The 11,423-nt window shown below is 42.2% G+C and overlaps 2 protein-coding genes across 3 annotated transcripts; one reads left to right on the top strand and one right to left on the bottom strand.

Moving 5' to 3' along the window:
* The first annotated feature begins 128 nt into the window (after positions 1-128).
* On the top strand, positions 129-4,142 carry LOC115671445 (serine/arginine-rich SC35-like splicing factor SCL33). 2 transcript variants are annotated; one of them, XM_030593009.2, is made up of 6 exons: positions 129-270; positions 1,377-1,551; positions 1,878-1,955; positions 2,512-2,676; positions 3,551-3,673; positions 3,805-4,142. In XM_030593009.2, exons 2-6 carry the CDS (start codon positions 1,403-1,405, stop codon positions 3,926-3,928), a joined length of 639 nt encoding a protein of 212 aa, XP_030448869.2. In that variant the 5' UTR covers positions 129-270; positions 1,377-1,402; the 3' UTR covers positions 3,929-4,142. The 2 variants fall into 2 exon arrangements, with proteins under 2 accessions (XP_030448869.2, XP_056158798.1); XM_056302823.1 differs by lacking the exon at positions 129-270 and adding an exon at positions 494-623.
* Positions 4,143-4,909: 767 nt separating this feature from the next.
* Positions 4,910-9,426, bottom strand: LOC115671442 (uncharacterized). Its single transcript, XM_030593006.2, has 3 exons — positions 9,002-9,426; positions 7,824-8,186; positions 4,910-5,678 (listed from the first exon to the last, which is right to left on the bottom strand). The coding sequence occupies exons 1-3, from the start codon at positions 9,209-9,211 to the stop codon at positions 5,151-5,153; spliced, it is 1,101 nt and encodes a 366-aa protein (XP_030448866.1). The 5' UTR covers positions 9,212-9,426; the 3' UTR covers positions 4,910-5,150.
* Positions 9,427-11,423: the final 1,997 nt, after the last annotated feature.

Raw genomic sequence — 11,423 nt, 5'->3', positions numbered from 1 at the left:
CTCATCCTTTCCATCATCCAATCCACCAACGGTTAGATCCGCAAGCCCAAATGGAAAAGCATGTCATCGCGCGCACCGAATAAAACCCCCGGTCTTCGAATAACCGTGAGAACCTTCTCGAACGCATTTGGCCCGCAGGCGTCGTTCATAAACCCGCCACCTCGCCGGCCTCATCACCTTCGCTCATTCTCTCTCTCTCTCTCTCTCTATCTCAGCGCGCGAGAACGATCGAAACCAGCCGAGCCGAGCCGAGCCTCGCCGGCGCTGCAGGTACGGATTCCCCCCTCCGATGCGCTCGTGAATGCGTTTCCTTTTCGGTCTCCTAGCTCCGGCGCCGGCGCGACGGGATCCCGTCGATGAGCGTGTCGAGTTCGCGGAGCTCCGACGTTCTCCCGTGGGTCCGGCGTCTGTTGACGCTGCCGGATTCTCTTCGCCTCGGTCATGTTTCGATTCGAGGTTGTCGTCGTCGTCGTCGTCGTTTGATCTCGTGCTTGGAATTGTCGATTTCTAGGCTTCGCGCGTGGTCGGTTGAATAGTCGGGGTTGAACGGGGCAAGGGTGCGTGGTGATTCTTGGGGGAAACGGTGGCGCGTGGTCGTGTTTCTTTGCAGGGATAGATCTAAGGTCCGGCGGGGTATTTTACGGGGTCAGTCCCTTGTAGAATACGTCCAATGGAAAAATGTCTTCCTTTAGATGAATCTTAGAAGGTGTTACCGGTTACCCGTGTTTTCCAAACCGAACTTTAGGAGCGCCCTTCTTTGCAGATGAGAAGTTCGTGCCTTTTGTTTTTCCAGTTAATTGTATGAATAAAATGTTTTAAAAGCGGCTTTAAAAGCGGTTGCTTTTGTTAGATTTTTTGTCAACTTCACCTTACACTTTAACTCTTTTATTGTATTTCATCTTTTCTTTTTCTTTTTTTAAATTTCAGACTTCTTCTAAGACAGTATGGGAACTTTAGAAATCCTTCAGGGTGAGAATGGTCCTCTCTGCACAATTTGAAGTTGGAATTATTTCACTGGCTTTGGTGTTAAAACAAGGTTTCATTGTTCTGGCACCACGATCATTGGTGGCAGAATCGTGTTATCTAGGATTTTCTTTTTTAATTAGATGAAGATTTTAAGTTGTGGATTCTCTTGATATATGAGTGGATAAGGCTTGAAAGTTATTGTTTTGATACTTTGCATTTATATTTGGAGTGGCTGTGGAGCCTTAAGAGTGTTAGTGGGGGCTCGTTTGCATACCAGTTCACGGCATAAAAAACTCTTTCGGTGCATAAGGTTTACTTTTAGATGCTCTTCACGTTAATAGTTAGCAAGTCAAGTGGTTTTGCTCCAAAGCAATATTTCTTCGAGTGGATCAAATGCTCTTCTTTTGTAGGTAGTGGGCTTCAAGTTTTGGTGCCAATGAGGGGAAGAAGTTATAGCTACAGTCCATCTCCACCAAGGAGTTATAGCAGGAGGCACCGAAGCCCTAGTCCTAGGGATCGATATGGCGGTCGTGACCAAGACCTTCCTACTAGCCTTCTGGTTCGCAACCTCCAACGTGACTGCAGGTCAGATTCATGCATTCCTTGGTATATGCTTTGTAGCACCGGCACTATGCTTCTTGCAAAATATTCTCTCTTTACATTTCAGAAGATGGAATTAATCAAGTTAGCATATCAGAGTACTAGCAGGGTAATTACCGCTATCATAGTTGAATTGCTGATTAGGATTTGTGTGAGGCAAGAATAAGATGCTTTGCTTCTGTTAGTAAATGAATGACCCCCTGTAGGATATTATAACCTTGTGATGCATGGTAGCTTGATTTTCATTATCTCGCCGCATTGCAGAAAAATTATTATTTAAGCAAAGTTAAAAACAAAATTTTCTTATGCAGGGCTGAAGACCTACGTGGTCCATTTGGGCGGTTTGGTCCTCTCAAGGACATTTATTTGCCTCGTGATTACTATACAGGGTAAGTCATGACAACCTTTGGAGAGATAGGTTGAGGTTTCTTTATTGTGTGGGTTAATGTTCCTAGATGAATTTAAGTACTCATGATATAGCAACTACTCAAAAAATGTTAAAAATAAAATAAAATAATGCCTGTGGTTGTTCCATCTATATGTGTTTGGCCTCTTGTCAAGATCGTTACCTTTTTCATCAGTTGTTTATGAGAGTTTGGTTTTGTCATTGAAAGTTTTGAAGACACCAGTGAAGTAATGAGGTGAAAGTTTGTTGAAGACACCTATCGAAATGGTAAGAGTATCGTTCAAGGTTGTCTTAATGTCAATGAAGATTTGAAGAAAGTGGATTTGACTTCTTATGAAGAAGTGCAAATTCTTGAAGAATTTCAACAAATTAAGATTTGCTCGCACAAGGTGAGCAGCTGCATGACTGCCTTTTCGAATTGAATGGAATGTGGGCAGAATTCCTGTCGTGATTCTTCATCTTCAAAGATGACTTGCAAATTCACCTGTGTCCTTGGCATTCGTTGCTAGTTTGTGGCTGATGATCTGTTTTTGATGCAGGGAACCCCGTGGTTTTGGCTTTGTTCAGTATGTATACCCAGAAGATGCTGCAGATGCTAAACGTTACATGGATGGTGAAGTGCTTCTTGGCCGTGAAATGAGAGTGATTTTTGCTGAGGAAAATAGGAAGAAGCCTTCAGAAATGAGAGCGAGAGACCGCTTCAGGTAATTAAGGATTTTTCCTGACAATCGAACATGAATTCTGTGTGCTTTTATGATGCTTTTACCCTAAACGTAGGATAGGAGGTTGTAGGAGCACATGCTTATGTTGTGGGTGTGGGAGGGCATGGGAGAACATAGTTCTTATATATAGGAACTTTCTCCAAGGCTGCAATAGTACTTTAAGCTGGGGCCAAATGTGTGGTTGGAAACTGTATTGGGGTGCTTAGAGGTATGCCACTGCAATGAAGGTGGTTGTTTTGTGAGAGAATTCTAGTATATTCTTTGTCAATTACACGGAATGTTTGTGAAATAATAACATTGCAAGGGCAGTTTGTGTTAATTGTGATGAGATGATGAGTTTAACGATGTGGGGAATCTGTATCATGTTACGGTAGTAGTTCAAGTTATTGAGCATGACCAGGGAGGGGTTCCGACAGGGCTGTTACAGTATTGGGTTTTCATTTTTGCCCCTTTCCTGAAGGTTCTTTGTCCTTTGGTTGACTGATATATTTGGTGATACGTTAGTTTACTTGTATTATCATATTCTTAATGCATGGGTTTCATAAGAGTCCCTTGATTTTGCTTCGAAAGTTCATTAATCTATTGAGGATGATTGGGTTCCTTATGTGATTTTGTCGAGTAGACGTCTGACCGATGAAAGCAATTTACTATTTTCTTATCTTCATTTGACTAGAAAATGGCAACATTAGGCTGTGCTTATTATCCACAATCAGTTTTTGCACTTTCTTTTCTGGAAATTTTATGGTTGGAATAGCTAAATTGCATCACTAAAAATTAAAAGCCTTTATGTAACGGGCTATTGGAGTTTCCTGGTAGAAGCTGAGATTCACGGGGAATTTGATTGTGCTATTATCAGGGGTCGTTCGTATGATAGGAGACGTTCTCCCCGGGGTTATTCTCTATCTCCATCAGATGCACGCACTTACTCACAGGATGCATACTATAATTCACCTTCTCCCAGGCGTCATTGTTACTCAAGGTATTCAGAGTTTCGGTTGCTTTTGTATAATCTTTTCTTTCCTTGTTAGTTGTTTGTTTTGTGTCCACCAAGCTGCTTTGGAGCTTAGTTTATTTCATCAATTTTTTAAAGAAGTTTTCTTGATGATCCAGGTCAGTATCACCAAGAGGTCGAAGAGACCGAGGTCGATCTTATTCACGTTCACCTTACCGCTCAAAGAGTCGCAGCTGGAGCTCCAGCAGGAGCAGGAGCTGTAGTCTTGACTATTCTAGGTAATTAAGTAGTGTAAGACCTATTAACGAATGTCAGCAGAGACAGTGTAATGTATTGGTTGAGGTATGATCCATGTTAAAACTTTTCTTGTTTCGTAGGATCGTATTATACTCTCTCAACTTTAGTGCGGTTTGTTTAGTGTTATTTTTACATGGAGGCGTACCTGTCTTCATTTACAGTTCATCGTTAATAGTTGCTCCTGCTTTCATGTTTGCCATCTTGTTGATCTTTTCTCTGTTGTATCTTGCTTTAAAAGTAAATCAAGATATGGGAGTTCTGCAATAAGCCCCGTATTCCTTTTCTTCCCAACCTTAGGTAGACTTTCTGCATCTTGACGTGTAAACCGCATCACTTTCTTAGGCATTATTCTTTTTCAGGCTCAACCCATGAGTTGTCTTCATCCTTCCGCATAATATTCGGGCTGGTGTAGAAAACCTCAAGGATTGGGTACTCATTTGATTTGGGAAAGCAGTATCGAAACCCTAAATGTTTATTCAGATTGAGAGCTCCGTGTTCATCTTGATAACTTAAGTTTATAGGTGGTACCTTATACATGTATATATATGAAGAAGTCATCTAGATCCTGCTCACCTACAGTTTGTACGGTTACTTCAATCTTATACTTCCTGTCGCCCTTCGTCAAATTCCGACTTCTTAGGAACTTGTCCCCATTGCAAATGTCTGAACAAATTGAAGGGACAGTTTCACTTCCCCGTTGCATAGACATCTTAGTGGTCATATGAAAGAATGCAGCAACGTCTTCCTGAGTTAGCATGAAATCCCCCGATCTGGATCCTCTAAAGCAATAGGAAGCCTTAGGATCATTGATTCGATGCTTCCGTGCAGACGCACTGATACACCAAATGTTGGCAAAATGCATGATTGACAAAACATATAAGAATGGAAGCATGTGCATTCTTGCCCTTGCGCTGCCTGTCCGAACGCCAACAGCGGTCCCTAGTGTCAGCGGAACAGTATCATGCGTATCTGTCTAAGAGCTAGTGATCTTATTAATCTGCTTTATGATTTGGGTACGCACCAAAACAGGACCAAAAAAAGGCTTTGGAAGCAGTTTTGGACACAATCGCTATACTCCATATACACCCAAATGAATTAGACTTTCAATTTTGTCGGTCAATGACACTAAACAAGATGCACCTTCCCTTTTTCCTTGCATCAACACTAACTCCTGATCATAAAGAGGCAAAAGAGAAAAAAACATGTATCAGTCTAATGGTGATTTCCAATCATCATCTGACGGAAAATGGTCCTTCCTCACGTCCTTGGGTGGAATGAAGCTGTCCATGGATAGACCAGGCACGTTGAACGCGAAATCATCGATGATCCACGTCTCTTCCAACCGAGTGACTGCTGGGCCTGCCCGTAGATTATCATCCCCGAAACGTGTGATGATCGCACTCGATTGGCCGGAGTGAGCGATCATGACGCCGTCCACTTCGCGGTAGTCCCGGATCTGAGTGGCTATCGAGGTCTCCCAGTACATGGGGTGTGTCCCAGGGGATTGTATCCTTGTCAAGTAAGAGTCCTCCAAGTACGCCAAGAGTCCGTTCTTTTGGCTGAAGTAGCCGAAAGCGGCATGCTTGATTGTCTCCGCCGTGCTGTCGCTCCGGTTGGACAGGTCCGTCTGATCTGCAGACAGCTTGAGGACGAAGCAATCCGCATCCCCAATCTTCTTCTCTCCCATGTATTCCGACGTAGAGAATATGGCCGCTATCGTTACTGGATCTAGTCCCTGCATGAATTCATGATTTATTCCTCCCCAAGTTTTAGGGACGCTATGTCACACAGACATGGTAATATAAGGCGAAGACGCACAAATACACACACTAAATATTCTACACGAATGGCGCTGAAAACTCCTATCATTTGCGCACTGTTTTCAAAGATTAAAGACCAGGATATGCATGGTACTGGGCCTAGGAGACATGATCCGCTATATTGGCTGCAACGATATTGACTTCGGCAGGATTAGGTGAAGGTGATTTTTGGACCACTATGTAGCTCAGGCTGTCAATTTTCCCATGTAAAAACATTGGTCCGACTCGAAAGAGGTTGCATTCAAATCCCGAACTCAGTGCTCATCTGTCAAATTTAGGCTGCTTTCGATTTCCCGAAACGCTATTGGGCTGAGCTGACCAATGTCCTCAGAGTTTCTTAGCTTGTCCGCTTCCTTTCCATGGTTATTTTAATCTGGCTCTAGAAGTCAAGACCCCAAATTCAATGGTACATGTCAAAATTATTGCGCATCTAGACAAAAATTGTAGGTACGTTTCAACATGTAGCAAATCAGTACAAAAGGTTCTGTGGAAGTTAGGAGGGGTCCATCAAGAAAAGGAAAAAAAATCTAAAAAGAAATAATACCCATGTGCATTTATGGCCATTAGTAGCCATGTTGTTCAACAAAGCTGAATTCTATTGACTTGAACTGACTGATGCTTCGGTGGGAAATTAGAACTGATACAGACACAGAGCACTTCCTCAAATTACATACAGTGAGGTACTAGGGAAAAAGGGGAAATTTTCCCTTTTCGAACATGTGCTATCACTACTTTTAAAACTTTGATTTTTCTAATCAAGTCTTTATACTTGTACAAATTTCTAACCGAGTCCCTGTAACACAAATTCTGGCCAAATCCAATTGACATGGCCGTCGGAGGACGCCGGAATGTGACGCGAATTAAACATTGCCTCTATGGACACCCACAACGGGGCATGTATAATAAATTTGCTTAAATTCTTTAATCCTCCACTCATTCTCTACCTACGGTCATGTAAGCAATATACAATTTAAGTCATACTTCGGCATCCACCCACGGCCATGCCAGACTTGCCAGTTGGGAGATGGCCGGATTTTGTATTGTAAGGACTTGATTAGACATTTTGTATAAACCTAAAGACTCGATCAGAGAAATCGAAAGTGCAGAGACTTGATTAAAAAAAGCAGCGGACGAAAAGCAGAGTTTTTTCCTTTTTGGAAAACGCGCCCGGCAGATAATGGATTAAATTAGGCTAGAAAAGTAAAAGTACTTACTTAAATTTCAACTGAATACAGATATACAAATTATATACAGCCACGACATGAACATTCATTATTCTGAGACATGACATTCACTGGTCCAAACCCTAGTACTGTGCTGTGGCAACAACTTTGGTAGCTTTTTATGTTCTTTTAGCAGAAATTAACCACTTCTGACAGCGGCACAATAATGTCTAACCCCCACTATAATTTAATTCAAAGTGCAGGAGAGTCCCGGCTTGGTCATGGCCATAGATACATGGGACCTAGATCTCCTTCAAGTGTTGACTTTTGTGGACACAATGTACAGAGCATCGGTACGTCCTAATTGATTTCATGGTGATCATCGCGACCGAGTACGGAAAAAACACATGCAGAGCAACATCAAAGAAATGCAACAAGTTTATTGAAGAATATTCCGGCCTGATAATTGAAAACTTATAGCTGAATATCATTAATTTCTTAATAAATGTAAAAAAAATGACCATTACGGATAGATTTTATTAATATATTTGACAAGATTTTATTACCATCAATTATTCTTATTACCGAACGAATTAAGTAACCTCTCATAACTTAATTTCATAATGTACCGAATTTTTAATTTCGGCACTTAATTGAGTTGTCATATAACCTTAATCTAAACGCGAGCTACTTTCAATTCTGTATTTAGATGTCATAGGATGTTGAGCAATGCAAATGCATGTCCACCGTTATTTTTTTGTCTTCGTCATATTAATCTGTAATTCGATCCGAACCTAATATTGATCTTGAAGAAAAGTATTTTCTAAATATTTTCAGTACGGTTGGGTCAGAGCTAAGCTAGCACTCAAGGAAACAGTGTCGGTTTTAGCAACTTGCCTGAAGAGCTCGCCGGAGAGGTCGGACCCCGCCCTTCGCGGCGTGCGTGCCGAGCCACGGCGTGTGCCGCCAAGCCATGCTGCCGTTGCTGCCGGCCACGACCTTCTGGTCGCCCAACACCAGCTCTATTAGCCACTTGTCGGGCAACATTTGCCACATCACGAAGCACCCCTTTTGCTGCGAGACACTGCTCGCCATGGCAGCAGTGGCGGCGGCTGCTGACGGCCCGATTGGCCCAACCTCCTCGGCCATCGCCATCACGACTTTTCCCGTGGCGAACATGTTCTTCACTCGCCCATCCAGCTTCCGACAGCCTGTAGCGGCCGTAAAATGCTGTACGATGTACTGTGCTGAGGACGACACCTAACGGGCACGGCAATATACATTATGCATCAAATGTCATCTCAGAAGAAATGACTTATCCTTGCCTGACATTAAAGGAAGGTCTCTTGGTGACATTTAAGTCTCAAAACATTTTTCGGAGTTTGTTGAGAAATACTTGGTAACCAAGCAATATCAATCCACATTAGCTCTTTAACTAAAACCATGTCTGTTGCTTAGTTCAGTCAGTCCCAATATGATGCGAGTCGATACAAGCGGACGAAAATTTATACAATTCGAGCTTTCAAAGTTTCAATTGCTGACCAGAGAGCATCCAGGAAGTTAGTCAGGTTCGTCCCAACTTGATCCTAATTCAATGCTCAAGCTCAGGACTCCAATTTAAGCTTCACAAAAGAAGAAGACAGGACAATTCGTTTAACCCCTCTTTGCTTAGCAGGAGTACTTTTCGAGTGCAGCACAAAAATGTTCGAGACCTTTTTATGATTCTTTCCCCCTTCCCCTGCTTTCTGTCACAATTGCATTGATTTGCATTCAACCCATGTTAGGCCGCCTATCTGAATTTTGGCTCGCTAAAATGATTCAGATTCAGTAATTCTTCATGGGACACGAGAACTTTTTCTTACTGATCAAAGTGTAAAACGCACAAACAGAAAGCAATACCTTTTTCTCATTTCAGCGAGGGGAAACACAAAAAAGAAAGATGCCATCAGAAAAGAAAAATCCTGCCTATCCTACCTTTGCCTTCCGAAAACATGCAATGCCATGTTTACAGTCGCAGAGTACACCACCAACAGAGGAAAACACAGCAAGAGGAACGACTCGTCGAGTCAACTCACCTCATTGACCGGCGTCCTTTGATGCACGGAGACGGGGAAAAGAGGGCAACCCAGGACGCTGAGGAGGACCTTGAGGTGGTTGGTCTTCTTGCTGAACGCAAAAGACAGGTGGGTCCTGAGCCAGCCCCTCCATGACCGGCCTCTCTTGGAGCAGTCCCTGGTGCTCTCCTCGTCAACGGGCTCTTCAGAAACCGGAGCGAGACGACTCATCTTCCTTGCACGGAGACCGAGACACAGTGCGCGTGTGCGCTTGTCTTGTGGGAAACCGTGGGATCCTCAAAGAAACCGAGTGGGAAGGAGAGTACTTGACAGAGAGAGAGAGAGGCAGAGAGAGAGAGAGAGTCAAGAGGCTTTTCAGAGCACAAAACGCAGTTACTGGCGCGTGCACTTCAGTAGAGTTGGTGGCTGTAAAGCCAAAAAAGCAGAGAAAAGTGGGGAGCTTTTGCTAATTGGGGAATTTGGCAAAGGTTGCAGACCATCAGTTCACACGGTCTCAGGAAAAAGGAGCGAGAGCTTTTCTTTATAAATGCAATCTTCTCTTTTTACCTTAGAACAGTGTTGCCTCTTAAAAAAAACGACTTGACCAGAATGGCTTTTCTAGCGAGGAGGAGGGAATCAAAATGATGGCTGTCACGTTGCTTTCCAATGGTGATAAAAGGGGGGGGGCTATACAGAAAAGATAATGGGCGCACCATTGGTGAGCAGCTTTCTCTTTCGCAGCACTACTTGTTTATACACTCAAGAGCCCGTGGTTTTACGGTGACATAGTTCATTCGTCCGACCGTAACCGGTGCTAAGTTGGTAACTACTTATATTTTCGGTAACACCCGTATAAAAATATCATAAAGTACCAAAAACTACAAGATTTTACGATCTGAGAGCGAGATTTGCTCTTTTCTTGAAGCTATTAATCAGGCATGTTGACAAGAGAAGGCCCGCGAGGTGCGTTGCAGTTGGCGGTGCTGATTTGAATCCCGATACGAGTTCGATTCCTTCGACATGCATTGCTCTTCAAACTTTCTTCAAGCTAGGGGTTGAGCCCCCCATACCACTCTGTGAGAGATCCACACCCGCCGCTACTAGCGCAAGCGAGGAGGGTGTGGGTTTCCCCTCATGATAATTGACAAAAATTAAGCAAGCCAGAACTATTAATCGAAAGGATAAATCCGTAAACACAATCGCATCATGATATAAGTGCTTGCGTACGGAGTTGCAAGCTTAACGCTAACTTAATCCATATTTACAGATTAACGAAGGTTATTCTAACATCGAGAATTTATTGCGATTGAAATCTTAAATCGAGATGCCCCCAAAACACTTACGAAAAAGCTTGGTATCACTTGGTGACCACGATACCACCGGTACATAATCTTCTATAACTTGACACTTTAAAAAAAATAATGTCCGATATTAATATATAGGGGTAATAACACTAATAGCCCTTGACCATTTATGTATTGTTTATGTCATTTATAATCTTTTCTTTTGTTTACTGCCTTTTATGAACTTTTAAAAAGTGGTTCAGCGGTTTGATGTGGTCTTCCATTAAAAAGTATTGACGGAACTTGCTGACATGAAAAGAATATTTCATTTAGTTCAGAACTTATCATTATTATTGGTCAATTTCGTTCATATACTTTGGGTTATGTCAAATTTAGATTTAATCCCAACACAAAAGATTAATTGATTATGCCATGGCATTAAAACCCAAACATAACATGCTAATTCAATGGATTAAACAACACAAATATATTTAAGATATGCTATTATATATAAAAATACTTATTTCTGGTTACATGCAAGGAACATTTTGAATTATTTAATTGAACAGTCCAAACGTGTTATAAACGGATAAAATGGTCAATTCATAGTTTACATGCATGTTATTCAGCATGATTGAGATTATACAAGTGCATTAACATGTGTACTCTTCTCTGTATGTTTTGTCAAGAGTCACTATCGAAAATTACTAGCCTAAATATGGGTTATCGAATATTATCTTCAAATATATTTGATGACCCTCACCATGCTCAAGTGTAGGTTGTCAGAGAGAGAACCAAAATATAATAATTTAAGTACTTTCTTTAGAGTTATTATAAGGATCTCACATTTGCTTCTTAATATTCGATTTGAGCCACGGCTCAATCGATTCACTCGAAACTCAAACGTCGGAGATTGACGAACCCGTCATCCCAATCCCTCGGCCATCCGGAGGTCCGAAAGTATCTCCACCCAAGAACGCAAAACGGTGCAAGGTCAAGAATTCTCCACATTTGGACGGGAATGACTGAGATGGAAACTTCCCATTCATTCCCCATCTCAGACAACACCAAAGCGATCAAAAACCAAATGACCACAAAAGTGCACTTGGTCACGTTAGAGAATAGCATCTTCAACTCAATTCCTTGAGCCCTTCTATCTC

This window comes from Syzygium oleosum, unplaced genomic scaffold (genome assembly GCF_021117445.2).
Source record: "Syzygium oleosum isolate NSW1041296 unplaced genomic scaffold, Sole_v2.1 Sole_v2.25, whole genome shotgun sequence".
NCBI lineage: Eukaryota > Viridiplantae > Streptophyta > Magnoliopsida > Myrtales > Myrtaceae > Syzygium > Syzygium oleosum.
Note: the sequence above shows the minus strand (reverse complement) of the source record. Positions and strands in the feature narration are given on the sequence as shown.

Bases quoted from the DNA above. Each gene is read 5' to 3' on its own strand.
- LOC115671445 (XM_030593009.2), top strand. From the start codon at position 1,403: ATGAGGGGAAGAAGTTATAGCTACAGTCCATCTCCACCAAGGAGTTAT. The intron at 2,677-3,550 runs GTAATTAAGGAT...TGCTATTATCAG, and splicing joins AGAGCGAGAGACCGCTTCAG to GGGTCGTTCGTATGATAGGA. The intron at 3,674-3,804 runs GTATTCAGAGTT...TTGATGATCCAG, and splicing joins AGGCGTCATTGTTACTCAAG to GTCAGTATCACCAAGAGGTC.
- LOC115671442 (XM_030593006.2), bottom strand. From the start codon at position 9,211: ATGAGTCGTCTCGCTCCGGTTTCTGAAGAGCCCGTTGACGAGGAGAGC. The intron at 8,187-9,001 runs GTGAGTTGACTC...CGTGCCCGTTAG, and splicing joins AAAGGACGCCGGTCAATGAG to GTGTCGTCCTCAGCACAGTA. The intron at 5,679-7,823 runs GCAAGTTGCTAA...GAATTCATGCAG, and splicing joins CTCTCCGGCGAGCTCTTCAG to GGACTAGATCCAGTAACGAT.